Raw genomic sequence first — 18,045 nt, forward strand, 5'->3', positions numbered from 1 at the left:
TCCACCACCACGACCACGCACTTCTTGAGCATAACACATCCCATTATGAATGCACCCTTCCTTATCTAAATTTTATTGCTGAGATTATGGAGGACTATAGTGGCTTTGCAGGCTTTAAAGCCCGTTTGTAGAGCTTGCCACAGTGAGCCATGCTGCACTTCCCTTTTGGAATCACGACACCCATGACGTCACGAGCGAACGAGGAGGCGCAGCCTCCTTGAATTACGAAGGCGCCAAAAAGTAGAGATAGAAGTAAGTACTGTTTATTTCCTCGAGCTCAATGGTTTCATTTCATCAGGACATCATTATCTTGTCTCTCGTGCCTGCGTCAGAGGAGACACTGGGAAAAACGCGCAGGTGACGCGCCATTCTTGTCTTTGTCCTTTTAGGACATGTTCTTGACATATGCGCCCTCATACAACCAGTGAAACACAGCATTCATCTTCTTTGCATCATGCAGAGGCACGTCCAGATGATGTACGTGGCACGACTGAAACGCAAATACGGAATTAATGAACCCGTGACCGATATAATGTATAAGCAAAATAGTTACTATCCCGACGCAGCGCACTTAGAGAACTGCAAACTACTATTTCAAGTGCCCTCTTGCGGTGTTTTGTGCTTAAATACCTTGCAGAACATTCTGAAAACAGTAGGGTTTAACCTCGGTTCTACCAAAAGATCGAGCGATAGCATTCTGGAATTGTCCGGGCCAAATTTGGAGATCGCCATCTAGTCGGGCACGCTCAGTTATGGTTGGACATTGATTTTGGTCCAAATCGGCTAATCCCAAATTTCGGGAGTGACCTGATCAAATTTTTCGAAATGGCTCGAGGCAAATTTGGAGGTCGCCATAAAGTTTCGGAGGTGGGCCGGGCCGAATTTGGAGGTCGCCATAAAGTTTCGGGCACGGTAAATTGGTTAGATACCGATCTTGGTCCAAATCGGCCAAGGTCAATCTACCAATCTGTCAAAGTCAATCTGTTGTTAAGTCAATATGTGAAGTCAAGCTGTTGTTGTCAATCTGTTGTTGCTATGCTGTGCTTCTAAATAGGCACGGACTAAGGGCAAATTAGGCACGGAATGGTGAGCGACTTTTGCATTGTGTACAGCTATCACTTTTAAAATTCTTGCGCACGCTATGGCAAGATTCCCTTGCATAGCTGCTGTTTCAAATAGAGATTACAATTTCCTGTGTTTTCCTTCTTCGATGATGAAGGTAACAACATACCACACGCGGGGATTTCTGCTGATTGCAACATCACTCTTTAATCTTTGAGTGACACTACTAAATGTTGTCATGGTTTGCATGCAATATTCGTAGATAATAGCTTTATGTGCACTTAATGTGATCATTCTATATCGTGCACGTACCCTAGCACTATATGCGCTTTCATCACCTGTGATACAACGCAACGCGTCTTGCATATTACGCAGACACTTCTGTACTGTTAACCTGCTTGCTTCAATGGCACCGTTCGCTGCATAACACCCCGCAGTTTAACATTTTTTGAGCTGTTATCAAAACACGCTACCGTGCTGCTCTTATAATAGACACCTTTAGCATACCGTGTACCGTGTTAGCGTTACCGGTACCGGTACCAGAGTACCGGGAGCCTGCGCGCAGCCAATGCGCATGCGCAAATTGCCTTGACGGCGCCAGATGGCGCCACATACCCGCCAGCTGTGGATTGGATGAATTCAATGGAAAAGAAACATAGTGTAAAACTATATCGATACTGGAAAATGCAGATCAGGAAAGAATTTTTCTATGATAACTCAAGAGGCAGTGCCCTACTTTTTGAAGCTAGATCAGGGTGTCTTAGAACGCGCAGCTACAAAAAGAAATTTAACGAAGAAGATGACACATGTGCAGTGTGTGGTAGATCTGTGGAAACAATTGAACACCTCATAATCAAATGTGATGGTATCCATCCGGATGTCGATGCAGGCACAGTCACTTTTTCTGAGGCCCTAGGGTTTAAAGATAACAATGGTCATGTAAATAAATCTGCAGTGGAAGTCAGCAAAAAGCGATTGGACGATTGGTGGCTGAAAAGCAGAGATGTGGAATAAGGTTAGAATTGTAGGAAACCGTAGGTAAAGGTGATGGCGAATCTTAGTGAGAATTGCCAACACAGTAAACAAAAAAAAATAAGAAAGAAAGAAAAGCTGAGCATGGTGGCAAACGCCACCACCCCGTTTCAAAGGGGGCGCTCCTATCCATCCATCCATCCATCCATCCATCCATCCATCCATCCATCCATCCATCCATCCATCCATCCATCCATCCATCCATCCATCCATCCGTCCATCCGTCCATCCGTCCATCCGTCCATCCGTCCATCCGTCCATCCGTCCATCCATCCATCCATCCATCCATCCATCCATCCATCCATCCATCCATCCATCCATCCATCCATCCATCCATCCATCCATCCATGTGCTCGCGCCCGCAGCGTCGGAACCAATCAGCGCGCGCTCACCGCCGGTGGGCAGGCTCCCGGTACTCCGGTAACGGTAGCCGTAACACGGTTCACGGTATGCTAAAGGTGTCTAATACCTAACAAAGACCTGCAACTTCAACGCCACCAGTCTAGTGAAGCTTCGTTTCTTGCGAAATTAACAAGTTCATTGCTACTCGTACAAAGTAACAAGGAGTGCACACGTACTATGAACATTGCAGCCACAGCATCGTTGTCGAAAGTTTGACTTCGTACACGTCGAGGCTACGAAGAAAAAGAGCGGAATCAACTCAGTGTTTCACTTCGGTCAGCACAGTGCAGGTTTATCCTTGCAACAAGCGTGTGCAGTGAAGGCCACGGATACAGCGGCCCTGCAGCACTGACTGTGCTCCCAGAGGCCTTTCAAAATTCCTTGCTTAACGAGAGACAAAGGCTGAAGAAGAACTATTCTTTGTGGAGTAAAGCAACGTGGAGCAGCTTTTAACTCCATATTATTTAGTCAGTACTAAGAGATAAGCAGTTAGTACGTTCGAGCTACACAAGAAACTTTACCTAGCAATAACTGCTAAAAGATCTCGTGAGCCAGCTTGTCTTTATTCTTTTTCATCTGTTCCACTTCATGAATACTGGCTGTGCACGACCATATCCTGCTGTGGCGCGCTAAGTTGGTGTCCGGGCTACCAGTTAGGGATGAAGAGTGATGTATTCTACGAGACAGGAAGGTGCGTCAATGACCGGACAAGAGAGCACGTTTCGCCATTCACGGGCACTCCGGGCACCAGCTTAGCGCTGCACTGCAAAATATTGTAACAATACGCCTAATGTAACAATATGCAAAAGACGCACGTGCACAGCCCATCTTCATGAAGTGGAAGTACTAAAAAAATGATGGGGTCAGGCTCACTAGCGAAATCTTAGAAGCATAACGAATATACGTATAAAACACGTTCTGTTTGAATGCCCAGGGTATTCCGACGAGCGTGCGCATTATGAGCACTGTATGGAGCCGCTCACCAAAGTTCCTCTAACAGTGCACTGTGTGATAGGTCCCACTACCTGCTTTACGCAGCAGAGGCGTGCCATCAACTTTCTACTTGCTTATCTAGACAACATTGGTCTATTCGACAAACTAATTTATTCATAAATCTCATGATTATGCATTGAACTTTGTCACTCCCTTGGTAGTAGATTGAACGTGACCATTTAAGTTGCACTGGTCGTTGATGCACCTGAGCCCAAATTCAATCAGCATTTATTTTTATTTTCACTATTGCTTTATTTCTTTTCACTTCTTTTACGGATCTATAATTTTGCTCGCCTCATCATCATCATCATCAGCCTGACTACGCCCACTGAGGGCAAAGGCTCTCCCATGTATCTCCAATTAACCCTGTCCTTCGCCAGTGGCGGCCACAGTATTCCCTAAAATTCCTAATCTCATCCGCCCACCTAACTTTCTTCCGCCTCCTGCTACGCTTGCCTTCTCTTGGAATCCACTGCGTTACCCTTAAGGACTAGCGGTTATCTTGCCTTCGCATTACATGCCCTGCCCAAGCCCACTTCTTCCTCTTGATTTCAACTATGATATCATTAACGCGTGTTTGTTCTCTCACCCACTCCTGTCGCTTCCGATCTCTAAAAGTTGCACCTATCATTTTTCTTTCCATAGCTCGCTGCGTTGTTCTTAACTTAAGCTGAGCCCTCTTTGTTATCCTCCACGTTTCTGCCCCATAGGCGAGTACCGGTAAGATACAGCTGTTGTATACTTTTCTCTTGAAGGATAATGGTAAACTGCCATTCATGATCCGAGAGAACCTGCCATATGCGCTCCACCCCATTCTTATTCCTATAGTTATTTCCCTCTCATGATCCGGATCAGCTGCCCTAAATAGAGATATTCTCTTACTACTTCCAGCCCCTGGCTACCAATTGCGAACCGCTGTTCCCTTGCTAGGCTGTTGAACATTACTTTGGTTTTCTGCATGTTAATTTTTAGCCCCACCGTTCTGCTCTGCCTGTCTAACTCATTGATCATGCTTTGCAGTTCATGTCCTGAGTGACTTAGCAAGGCAATGTCATCAGAGAATTGCAGATTACATAGGTATTCTCCATTAACTCTTTTTCCCAACTGTTCCCATTTCAGTCCCCGGAATACCCCCTGTAAACAGGCGGTGAATAGCATTGGCGAGATCGCGTCTCCCTTCCTGAAACCTTTTCATGTTGGAATTTTATTGCTGACTTTATGGAGAACTATGGTAGCTGTGCAATCGTTATAAATATCTTCCAATATTTTCACATAACACTCTTGTGCACCTCGATTCCTGTCTATCCCCAATTCACTTCCCCGCGCAGAGTACCATGTCTGTTCGTTTTTCATTCACATGCAGGAGATCGAATACTTTTAAAAATAATGAACGAGGATTTATTTCCTTCTACATCAAAGAAACATTGTCCGGAGATCCTCGAAACGAGAGGCTCGCTTCTCCTGGATAGCTGAGTGTTTGTTCGACGACCTTTACTAAGCAATCGTCTCCTCCACGCAGCCGCCCTCACACAACACTGTCGCACACCGACACTGCTTTCACTCGGGTGGAGTAGTAGGCGCCTCCCAGCTCTTCTTGGAGCGGGGTGGCTCCTAGTGCTGTGCCGTGAAGACATCTTGGGGGGCGTCACCGGTGCGAAATCTTTAACAATGACAGCGAATCTTTCATGCTGTCTAAAATATCGTCTTTTGAATAAAGGTTCTCTCTCACTCTCTCTCACCGCGAGGGTGGTGAGGAATGTGTCAGCACAGCATCTGCGGCCTTATCGAACAAAGAACGGCCTCTCCGCGCGGTACTTCAAGCAGATAGTGAGGTGGACAGAGATAATCTTGAATTATCTGCGATAAAAGAGCGCAAGTTTGAAGCCAAAGTTCAGTTAACAGCGCAATATCACCTCGTCTATTTTCATAGTTTTCTTCTTCAATGCTGCTGTGTTCGGAAGATGTGGAATAAATAGTGACCGCCTGTTAAGGATTGGATAACAGGGCAAACATGAGGGGGAGGAGTAAAAGAGAAAATATAGCATAAAGTTTTGGGAGGCGACCTAAGCTCCGATTACTGGCATTGTCTTACACGCATGATGAGTTACCACCTACTATGAGCGGTGCTGATAGAGGTGGCGTGTCATCGTTATGCTGGAAAGGTCTTGTTTTCTGCAACTTATTTACCAGACCAAGCAACCCACTTGACTATCTTAGTGCACGAAGGCGTTCTGGCGCACCATTAGCACTTTACAGGCATTGAACGAATCGGTACGCGCTACGCGTTGTAAGCTTGTCAAAAAAAAAAACTGATTAGGAATCGGTAACATACCATGTTTTCTGTGATGCGCTGCACGAAGCACTGTTCTGAGGCTAAGAGCGTCTCCTGTGTCTGCAGACGAAAGAGGGAGGATCAACAGTGGCCAGGCTTTCGGTGTAGAAGACATGTATGTACAGAAAAGAGTGCTTGCTACATGTTTTTAATTTCGTCACTGATTCAGAACAACAACAAAAAAAATCATCGCCTTCACTACTATCGTTGGTGGCGCCGCAACGAAGTGCGCCTATGCATGAACGTGTTGTCGAAAAGCATGTTCTGCGCGCCTGTCGCAGGCCTAGAGTGTGTTCAGGAACGAAAACCGTGGCTCGTACAGCGTGTAACATGCCCCCTTTCAATAGTCTACCTCCAGCAGGGTTGCCAGTTGCGCTTAAAATAAGCGACTTTGCGCTTCTTTTTTCACCGAGTCGCTTGTAAATTTTTACAGCCGCTTGTCGCGTTTTTTGCGGCTTACTTGCACTTTTCCTGCAAATACGGTTATTTTAATGCCCATCACGCGCGTCTGCCGTTAAATATACGCGATAGTGCAGGAGTCACAAAGTACGAAACAGTCCCTCCCCATTCATCAATAATTTGACGCCTTGCCAGCACTCGTGGTTGTCTATGTCGTAGTGTGTTGCCGGTGTTCTTTGTGCAAATTGGCTTCGAAGTGCCCGAAATATGGCAAACGAGTTTTGAGGTGTTTGCTGCCGGGACTTTCAACCGACATTAAAAATGTTGCAGCTATTCAACTCTAAAAACATGTATGGTTCCGATGTGGATGCGGAGGATTTTCCTGATGGGTCGAACACTACCGACGATGACAGTGTGTAGTTGAGCCGTGAAATTAAACATACGTTGGAAGGAGTCAACAAGAAACTTCATTCATGTATACTGGCAAACGCGCAATGAACAGGGTGCAGGCTACCGTGGGGACAATGTTAAAAAGTACATGAGTGTTTTCGATCATTCTCGTGGATATCGTCGCTGTTCAAGATAAAGTAATTTGGTCACATTCCCTTCGTATTTCTGCGATTTTTGGATACTATAATTAAACGATTTTCAAGAATGACAAAGTTTGTTATCGTCCCCTTCTTTTGGGCTTCTTAGCAAAAGTCGCGCCGCTTTTTTTGGGCTTGTTTTGGGGTGGTTATTTGCTTATTTGCTCGGCGGCATCTGGCAAGTCTGACCTCCAGCTATCCCAGCCAGGCTCACCCGATTCGTGCGGTAGTGTTGCACGCAGGCAGTGTGATATCTGCACATGCCTTCCAGCACCTGAAAAAAAAAAGGCTATCACTCCATCACATATCGAGCATATGTGAGAGCCTGATTAAAGCGCTCGATCATTTACTTCCTGCTTCGCTTAGACAGCGGCTTTTGAAGAAATACGTGAGTCAAACTGAACGTGCAGTCATATTTTTATATTTTTCAGGGGAATTATGACTGCCGGGCTTCCAAAACTCTCCCCCAAGTTCGTGCATATATCAATAAATGGCTTATTTCCATCCTTTTGCACACATTAAAAATCTTTGTAAACCTTTCGCTTCATATCCGTTTCTCTAATCTGCTTTGGTGCTACGGCCGACATCAATAGATATTACTGCTATTTTCGTCTGTTGAAGTGTACTCACTGAATATTTTGAGAAGTTCCTAATTTTTTCTTTTTTGCCCCCCCCCCCCCCTCCCCCCGGCACTGAATAGGAGAAGTATGACTACTAACCCCGGATCCCTGCCACCTGGCTTCCTTTGAGAGCGCTCAGTGTCAAGCACACTTAAGACACATATCTACAAACGTCACTCTATTGTTGAGTTAGCTGCTGCACAGTTCTGACAGGATCAGCTGAACGCGCGCCTTAAAGGTGCACTGAAGAGGCATCTGAACTCGTCTTTTTGCCGCGAGAACTCGATCTACCGTTCCAAACATTTTTAGAAACTTCGACTTATTGCCCTGTGTGGCCGATTTCCCTAATTAAATCGAATTAACGTCCGGCTCCCGCCTTTATTTTTTTAATTCTCCCCGTATGGTGGGCGGAGTCGGCCAACGCGTGGAGTGCCTTTTGGCCAGCTCCGTGGAGGCTTTGCTTTCGCTTTATTTTGTTTTTTAGGTTTCCGTGAATAAATAGTTTCATTCGCAGATAATATAACCGCAAAATAAGCTAGCACAAATAAATAAATGGCTGAGGCTTAGCTAAGGTTAAGCCTAGTCAGATGCGAAGCATATTGATGGCTAGGCTTGGTAAAGTTCCTCGCTTTGTTCTTCAGTTGTTGTAGAACGTTGTCACCGAGTTGCATATTGAGCACGCCGCTTAGCCAGACGTTCATCCCGTTCTTCATCGGTCTCTGTGGCACGCTGAAGCTTTCGCTTCTCGTTCAAATCAGCCCTGCTTCTAGGCGGCATCCCAACACCTGGCCGCCTCGTAAGTGCCCGGAGAGCGAGGCAAGCTCAGCTTTATACCGCTGCTGTAGCGTCACGTGGTCAGCTGCAGCGCCTCTGATGTGGAGCCTCCACCGCCGCGGCCGACCGCGCAAGCCGGCAGCCCATCTCTCCTCTGCTGTGACGTCATGTTGTCACGTGGTCAGCCGCCGCGCCTCTGATGTGGAGCCTCCACCGCCGCGGCTGACCGCGCGAGCCGGCAGCCCATCTCTCCTCTGCTGTGACGTCATGTGGTCACGTGGTGTCACGTGGTCACGCTAAAGGTCAATGGTAGCTCCACCGCCGCGCTCGATGGGCTGTAGTATAGCTCTAGTAATATGCTTCGCATAAAATATGCGCTGGCTATTTGCTTGTACGGATTACTACGTATTACACCGCCGATGGCAGAGCGACAAGCCGCCGCTGGACTGGGTGAAAGGCACTCCACGCGTCGGTCGACTCCGCCCACTGTACGGGGAGAATTCAAAAAAAAAATAAAGGCGGGAGCCGGACGTTAATTCGGTTTAATTAGGGAAATCGGCCACACAGGGCAATACATCGCAGTTTCTAAGAATGCTCGGAACGTGTAGGTTGAGTTCCTGGAACAAAAAGACGAGTTCAGATTCCTCTTCAGTGCACCTTTAATCATGAAAGCCTTGCGAAACTGGAAACAAGATGAGTGAGTACCAGCAGTGCTCACCAGGTGAAAATTTCTTTTGTACAATAGTTCGGAAGGTAGAAAAAGGTAATAACTTGCTTACGTTGATAATGAATCTCGAGCGGATCTTGTTTCGCATTATGATGTCAGACAAGCAGTCAAGAAGCAACTTCGATGTCGGTCTCAACACTGCTATCATGTCCGCGGAGGCTGCAATGCGAATTACAGGGGTGATGTCCAAGCTGTTGCATTGCATGAAACAAAACAGTGCTGTAGTAAGAGACGCGTTGGAAGCGACGAGAAGACATCGAGAGTTGTATTCTTTTTTATTCGGTATGTCTACTTCGCGAGTGAGGCATTATTGTAGAGGGCTTGAATACAGGGGGGTCACACATCGGTAAAAATGTCGCGGTAAATGACACGAATTCATTCCTTAATGCAGCAAAGAATAAACACAGAAGGCAACACTACTCAAAAGCCAGACCGATAAAGAGCGCAACTACTTACGGAAATATAAAACTGGAAATAAATACTAAACGGGGCCCGCCATAGTGCAGGTTGTTTGTTAGCGACCGTTAGTCTAACTAGAGACTATTCTTAGATACTTTCTTTTTTATTGTGATTTTTTCTTTTCCTTGTGAAATGAACAGAAATTAAACTGTTCCAGTGTCGTCATTGTTGACAGGGTGGTTGGAGCATTGTCAAGCTGCTATTGTGCAGCTTTTTCTCCTACCCCCCTTTTTCGCCATGTATACTTTATTTTGGTGAAAATAAAATTGATTGATTGATTGATTGATTGATTGATTGATTGATTGATTGATTGATTGATTGATTGATTGATTGATTGATTGATTGATTGATTGATTGATTGATTGATTGATTGATTGATTGATTGATTGATTGATTGATTGATTGATTGATTGATTGATAATCAGTGAATCAGCATCGTCAAAAACAAAACAAAAATTCCATTGAATTTGGCTCTCAATAAAATTCAGAAAACAGCATTCGATGCCTGTATCACTCAAATTTATTGGCAATGGTTGGTAAACAAAGCGCGCGATGACATTTCCTTTCATTAATTTACTCGCAGGAGGAAATAAAATTTCACTCAGTTCCAGCAGGACGGAGAGGTATAATCATTTTTCGGAGCAACGAGAGAGATTTTACCTCAGCAGCAGAAGTAAAAGTTCCAAAAAGAAACATAACGTCGTTTCGCATCGAGACATACCGATGCACTAGAGGCGGCAGTAGCCTTAGTAACGACATCCTGTGATGTTAGGGTCACCCAAACTATGCTGGAACAAATTATTGTTCTGACGCGCATATTTTTGGGGGCTAGCATAAATTAAGACGTTACCCCGAGCCAGGAGACACGTATGAAAAATATGGCACCAGTGTACGTGTAGAAGTAAAGACAGCGTGCTCGATAACAGACACATAAGCAACTATGGCACTGGTTTTCTTTACGAGGAAGAAAATTACACCGCTTAAAGAATTAGGTACTGCACTAAGCAGGAACACGTTGACGAAGGCAGGTAGGTATGTTAAGTTTAAATTAAATGGGCGATATTTTCTATTCGCCTACTGTTTATGTCCATTCTTCTGATCCAACGAACGTACAGCACGTGTAATGCTGGACGGAACACGAGAAATGGTTACGCCACCTCTTTAACCAGAGAAAAGTAAGTCTGCACACAGCGAAGCGTAAAGAAGACGCAGAGATCTCGTCAAGAGGAGCCTGAAGCCGCGTTCATGCTTCGCAGTAAAAGCTATTTTTCTCAGCGTGAAGGGTCGGTTTAACCATTACTCGTGTTACCCCTAAGTAATGGCACGCTGCACGTTTTTTTTTTTGAAGAGAATTAACATTGGCGGCATAGAGTTACGAGGAAAGTATGTCTTAATGAATCCGGAAGTCAGCGTCATTTGTGCTGCATGACGTATTTGGTGCTGCGGCTAAGAAGACAACGTCCCGGCAATGCATGTTCTCGTGTGACAGTACCAGATTGAGGGGGCAATTAAAGCACCCAAGTGAAGGAGGAGCTTTCTGCCATCCTAATTACTGCATTTAAAAACATAAAGTATATTGGCAACAGCCATCAGAAGAATGCAAGGGCGAATCGTGGTTCTACTTAAAGAGCCCTTGAAATCGGCTCTGCAGGTCGGATAGTAACCATTTGAAATTGCAGAAATTTCAGCCTACAAGAGACACTGCCTATAAGATGTAGCAATAATCGGCCGCCTGCTCAGCACTAGCTCTAAGCCGTTACAAACTTAGCTTTTACAGCCACAACACACACGTACATTTCACTATTTGTGACCTACTCTAAACTATGATGACAGCTTCCCTACGCAGACGGGACCATGAGATGTTGCCGAAGAAATCGGGTCTAAAATTTGTTTTAATTTAACAGTAGCTTGGTTTGGGCTAGTTGGTAACAGTTCTTCGAAAACATAGCGCAAAAAGGACACGGACGACACAAAAGTGGACAGGACAGGCGCTATAGCGCCTGTCCTTTTCTGTCCTGGGACATAGCGCCTGTCCTGTCCACTTCTGTGTCGTCCGTGTCTTTTTTGCGCTATGTTTTCGAAGAATTGTTTTAATTGCCGCAAAACTGGCGGGAGGATGAAGAAAAATGCCTGCGCTAACATATTTTAGTCTCGATCAAAATGCTTGGCACATTTTCCTTCTAACTCTTCTTTGCTTCCCCTCTTGTATTGATAGGTTCTACACAAAAGGGCTGTACCTTTCCGCGAGCAACCCTGAGTAGGCTGCGTGCAAGTCCTCTAAGGACGTCTGGTTCCACGAGCTGAGCTCAGGGGTCGGTTAAAATGGCAACCGCTGTGGGATATCTAACTTGGCAGAACATGCACCTTTGGGAGCAACTATGCTAACCATTTGTTTTTCCAAATACTGTCCAGCTATAGGTTCAGATGCCAATCGCCATGGCGGCTTGATGCTTATTGTGTTGTGCTGCTTATCACGACTTCAGTGCTTCGAGTCTAGGCCGCGGAGGCAGCATATCGAGTGAAGCCGACTGCAAAAAGGCCCATGTATACAGAGTTCGGTGCATTGTAAATAACGTCGCAGAATATTTTTTAGAGTTTATAATGTAGAGCGGTCCAGCTGTGCGCGTTAGCTCCCATACATTTTATTTATTTATTTTAAGTACGAACCCATCTATTTGCGGTTTCTAAAACGCATTTAAAGAAGGTACCGCATTTACTCGCATATAGGTCGACCACGAATATAGGTCGACCCCTATACATTGGGCTCACCGAGAAATAAAGAAAATTATTCGAATATAAGTCGACCCATTGAACTAGCACTTTTGCTAGATTTTAACTGACGCAAATTTTTCATTTTTAATATATGTGTCATGCGCGACTACGGCTTCGATATGCATGCCGGAGCTTTTGTTTTGATCACGACCATTCTATAAACTATAATACTTTGGCTTTGGTACCTATTTAAACGCCAAAACATGCTGCTTCCTAAGCTGTCTACCACGATAAGACCACAGAAATGAGTGAAAGAGCAATGCGGGTGCATACAGAAATTCGCTGTGTATGGAGCAATTCGTTGTGTGCACCCGAATGATGATAATGATGACTGCGACTTCGGGCGCCATCCATGGACGGCACTTGGAAGCTCCTGCGCTCCTACGTGGCTTCCGCGAACAAGCTCTCCGCGGTCAAGCGCACCGTTGCTCGCAGCTGGAGCTGATCTCAGAGGACACGGCGCGTGCATTTAGAAGGGTATTCCCGCCTGGGTCATGGAAAGTTCGGATGCGGAGCTTACAAGGATTTATTTGTTTTTAACATGTCCTTCGGGAAAACAGGGAGCGGCCCATACACGGGCGCGGGCCCTTACACGCATTTATACGGTAGTTCCGAACGTTTTTATTAGACTTGCGAACACTATTTTTTTCTTTATTTTTTATGTGTATGTACTGCGACCATACAAAGTATAGTACCAGTGTAGCTGGCGCTGCTTGAAACGGCGGGCGTGAAAACAGAACTCCATTAGCTCGCTACTTTTGCTCTCTTTGGTCACGAATACAGGTCGAGGTTCTATGGTCGCGAATATAGGTCAATAACTGATTATAGGCAACATTTTTGAAGAAAAAAGGCCGACCTATATGAGAGTAAATACCGTACTCCCTCGCAGATACTCTCTCGGAAAATAAAAAAAATTGGAGGTAATTATTATTTCAACAAAACATGTAGCCCGACAGGACTTCTGTCTGCCTGCAGAATCCTGAATTACCTCGTCACAAGCTCTGCGGTTGTTGTGGTAACGCGTATTACTCGAGCTTTGCAAAAATGCTTTCGGAACTTAATAAATACTATTGTCCGAGAGCATATTTACTACTACCGCAGTCCCGCAGTGCGAAAAAAAATGGCTGAGACTTAACTTGGTTAAGCCTGGAGAATGCGAAGCATCATCGTGTCGCGTAATTTGGAGGCGCACAACCACAGCGACGGCGCGAGGTGGGCCCCCGTTTCTCCACTGTCGTGACGTCATCAAGTCACGTGGTGTGACGTCATGTATCACGTGATTTGGAGGCGCACAACCACAGCGACGGCGCGAGGTGGGTCCCCGTTTCTCCACTGTCGTGACGTCATCGTGTCACGTGGTGTGACGTCATGTATCACGTGTTTGGAGGCGCACAACCACAGCGACGGCGCGAGGTGGGCCCCCGTTTCTCTACTGTCGTGACGTCATCGTGTCACGTGGTGTGACGTCATGTATCACGTGATTTGGAGGCGCATAACCACGGTGAAGGACTGAAGTGGTAGCTAAAGTAGTATGCTTCGCATAAAAAACCATGCGCAAAAGTTTCGGTTTTCATTGGCATCATACTTCGAAGTCTTTCAGGTTTTTATAATGCCAGAAAAGTGGCTGTGCCTTAGAGCGAGTGTTTTCTACTGCATCCACTTTTTCTGAGCTGTCTAGCATGGGGCCGATACTGATGAGCTGTCTGATGATAGAGATGTTCGAACATCAGGCCAGCCAGCGCCGTTTGATTCCAATGGTCTCATAGAAGCGGTATCACGTTGAGAGGCAAGTTTACTGCCTTTGCATCAGCCTCTTCATAGGGTAGAACTAATTAACCTGTCTAATCACTCTTTTAGCTTTTCTTTTATATGGACTTTCGTTGGGAAAACCATAAAGGATTGTTGACGGCTCCCAACTATATACAAGGATCTTAATAAATAGTACATTAACCTTAACACGAGGCATAATAACCTCGCTAGGTCTTCTCTCAATCTGGGAAGCTGCTTAGCCATAATCACCATCATCATCATGAGCAGCAGCAGCCTGACTACGCCCCCTGCACGGCAAAAGCCTCTCCCATATCTCTCCAGTTAACTCTGTCCTTTGCCAGTTGCAGCCATGGTATTCCCGCAAACTTCTTAATCTCATCCGCCCATCTAACTTTCTGCCGCCCCCTGCTACGCTCGCCTTCCCTTTGAATCCACTCCGTTACCCGACCACCTGGGGTTCTTTAACGTGCACTGACATCGCACAGTACACGGGCCTGTACAATTTCTCCTGCAAAGAAATTCGTGGCGGCCGAATTTCTTTGGAGGAGAAATTCTAGAGTCTTGTGTACTGTGCGATGTCAGTGCACGTTAAAGAACCCCAGGTGGTCGAAATTTCCGAAGCCCTCCACTACGGCGTCTCTCATAGTCTTAGTTGCTTTGGGACGTTAAACCCCAATAAACCAACCAACCTTAAGGACCAGCGGTTATCTTGCCTTCTCATTGTACGCCCTGCCCAAGCCCACTTCTTGCTCTTGATTTCGGCTAGGATGTCATAAACCCGCGTTTGTTCCTTCACCCACTCCGCCCGCTTTCGATCTGTTAACCTGTCACCTATCATTTTTCTTTCCACCTTGATGTCCACCGGCCGCCTCGAGCGATGGGCCACATTGTGCACCTTGTTTGGAGTAAATATTTGCAAAGAGAAACAAATATTTACCTGGCATCTTCCTACAGATATCCACCGGAGCCTGGTTTTGTGCACAAATAGCCGCCGCGGCCAAGACCACGGCGTATGTTTGGCCTTGCATAGTTATGAGTGAAGTGTGTTCGCCTTAGGAGACCGTAGGCGGCGCTCATGACACTCGTCACGTGTCTTTGGAGCGTACGCTTTGCGCGCCACTTCCGGAGATCGATTGATCCCCTAGTTGCGCAGGTGCTAAAACACTAGCGAAAACGGGGCCAAAAAGATTGAGCACCGGTCTAGGTTCCCGTCACCCGTCGTCGCGTTCCGACGGACGGGCACGAATAGCTGGGACAGAGCCGAGCAAATGCGCGGCTCAGCGAAAAATATTCTATAAAACCTCCTGCAATTCTGCAACTATACTTGTGTAGAAAATTTTCTTCTAGGTAGACGGCGTCGCAGTCGGCGTAGGCGGGGCGTGTGGTAATCGAAAACTATTTTTTGTCTTTATTTATTTACTAATACTGCTATCCCATGAGTTGGGACATTGCAGGAGTGGTACAGAGGATGGAACACATAGATAAAACAGTAGGAAAGTGCATAATTGCAAGTGTGAATCCGATTTTATATGAACAATAGTGTGGTATTAATAATAAAATACATGATTAGACAATTCTTGCGCAAAGCGGTCAACAGACATCTCACGTAATGTAACATCTAGATCATTCCATAGTTCGACTGTCGAAGGAAAAAATGAGTATTTGAAACAGTCTAAAAATGGCATAAACGGCACAATATTAAGCGGGTTGGTACGGCGAGTGACACGTGCTGAAGAACTGGCGAAAGAAAAGAAAAGCGGGGCGTCAACATAAATGCATTTGTTGATGATCTTGCGAAGAGTGATAAGGCGATCACATATGCGTCTGTGTTGAAGTGTATGAAGTGATAAGGTGCGGGCATGAGCTGTGGGAGAGAACTGGCGGTCATAACGCTTATATATAAATCTTATTGCTTTTTTTCTGCACATTTTCTAGTTTAGTGATATATTTAGCGAAGTGCGGTGACCAGACTGCCGAGGCGTATTCAAGCACAGGCCTTGCCAGAGATTTGTACGCCGTCAACTTACAGTTTTTAGTCGAATCCTTTAAGGTACGTTTTAAAAATCCGAGTTTCTTCAGTGCCTTGGAGCAAGTTAAATCGACGTGTTTTGACCAATTTAAGTTAGAACAAAAGGTTACTCCTAGGTACTTGAACTCGTTTACGTGCGTTAGTTGATGAGTGCTGTTAGTGTACGAAAAACGCAAAGGATTTAATTGTTAGTGAATGTCATCGACACAGTTTTGCTGAAATTTATCTTAATCTGCCATGTGTTGCTCCAAGCACAGAATGAAGAAAACACATTATTTAAAATTAGCTGATGCCCACTGACCTGATGCCCACTGAGAATGTTACTCGGAACAGGTATAACGTAGACATTTCATTTGGATTCCATTCAATTGTTTATTATTTGTTCTTTGAGTGACAACGTCGTCCCAGTCTAGGCCGATCCTCTGGTGTCGGTGTGGGCCATCAGATGTTTGTACAACGACGACGACTCAGGAGAAATTCTAGAGGCCCGTGTACTGTGCGATGTCAGTGCACGTTAAAGAACCCCAGGTGGTCGAAATTTCCGGAGCCCTCCACTACGGCGTCTCTCATAGCCTTAGTCGCTTTGGGACGTTAAACCCCATAAACCAAACCAAACCAAACCAATCAACCGATAATCCACTAAGTGTTCCCTCTTTGTCATTGGCTCAAGACCAATGTTATACGGAACGAGACGTGTCGCACAACTGACAAAGTGCGGAAAAGAAAAAACGCATACATACACAGATGCACAGCTTTCAAACATAAATTACGAAGATATTGATCTTTTCAGCCCTTGTTTCATCTCTGCATCGCAATATCGCATAATCTTCCCTTATAGAACCCGCATGTCCTCACGTTTAAAACATTCCGAACTGTTGGTTTTGGAAGGTTTACCTTGCCGAATAAATAAGCACTATAACCGCCATTCTAAAATACCACGTGAAACTAAGCGCAGCACAAAAAAGCCATCGAACTACCAGACCAATAAGACACTGACGTAACATCGGCTTACCATCAATAAAACATTTTCCTTGCAGTCTTTTCCTTGCAAAGCAGCAAGACGCTACTGTCAGGTGTCGGTGAATGTTCTTTCGTAGTTCACGTTGTTTTTGGTGCAGCAACAACGTGCACACAAGAGATGCGCATAAGTCATAACAAAGTGAATATGAATGTCCGTCAGCGAAAAGTAGAACTGTGTTGAGAAGCTGGTCGCTAGACGAACAACAGTGTGTTGGCCGCGATCACAAATGCCACGCAGATGAAGACCTTGAGCAGCAGTCCGAGCCAGAGCTGTGGAAAACAAGACAGTATTAAAAAAAAAAAACTCACAGGAAGGTCGCCACTGCGTAACGCGATATTCAGCAAATGCTCTTTCCTGTGGTTGAATTTAATATTGTTTATTCTCTATGATTTCGTTTTCGCTCTGATATAGTCCGCATGACCTCTTCTTTTGCCGCAGGGCTCGTCTTATCCAGATTGGGGCATGTATTAGTCTGCAGTTGTCTCCATACCCCAATCTGAGTTTACTCAGCAAAATCTATCCTTCCACAAATGTCAACAAATGCCCGCTATGCGGTGAACACCCAACGCTTCACCACGTTACATGGCCCTGTCAGAAAATGCAAGCAGCGCCGATAAAAAACACATCAACACAGGAGCAGTGGGAGGCTGCGCTGTCCAGCTCGAAGCCTGAAGAGCAGCTCAAGCTGATCGACAGGGCTCGCAAGACTGCAAAGGTCGCTGGGGCCCTGGACTGAGGGCTCCACCTACGCTGCGAGAAAGACCTGTTGCAACCGAAAGTATGAGGCCGGCACGAGGAAGGAAATGATGGGTTTACTGGCTTGAGTGCTAAGATCTAAGATGGCGTGCAGCCGAACGGTGCATCTCGCCGGCACGAGAGTCTAGCTCCATCCGGAGGAACTTCAGCGTCATCGTCTTCGGCGGCTGGTGCTGCTCCTGCTGCGTAAGGCCGCTGCTGCTGCTACAGTAGCCCCCCCCCCCCCCCCCTTTAGTGAAGGAGTCCGGTGAAGCTGGAAGCCGGAACGATACTTTCTGCTGCTGGGGGATAGCGGGGAAAGATGGCGGAG

General features: G+C 45.9%; 1 protein-coding gene across 1 annotated transcript; it reads right to left on the reverse strand.

Annotated features, from left to right (window-relative positions):
- Positions 1-385: 385 nt before the first annotated feature.
- Positions 386-14,957, reverse strand: LOC149363488 (uncharacterized). Its single transcript, XM_089568563.1, has 6 exons — positions 14,867-14,957; positions 8,981-9,087; positions 7,022-7,081; positions 5,822-5,881; positions 2,673-2,729; positions 386-490 (listed from the first exon to the last, which is right to left on the reverse strand). Exons 1-6 carry the CDS (start codon positions 14,955-14,957, stop codon positions 386-388), a joined length of 480 nt encoding a protein of 159 aa, XP_089424689.1.
- Positions 14,958-18,045: the final 3,088 nt, after the last annotated feature.

Source organism: Amblyomma mixtum, chromosome 2, assembly GCF_055824585.1.
Source record: "Amblyomma mixtum isolate Tamu chromosome 2, ASM5582458v1, whole genome shotgun sequence".
NCBI lineage: Eukaryota > Metazoa > Arthropoda > Arachnida > Ixodida > Ixodidae > Amblyomma > Amblyomma mixtum.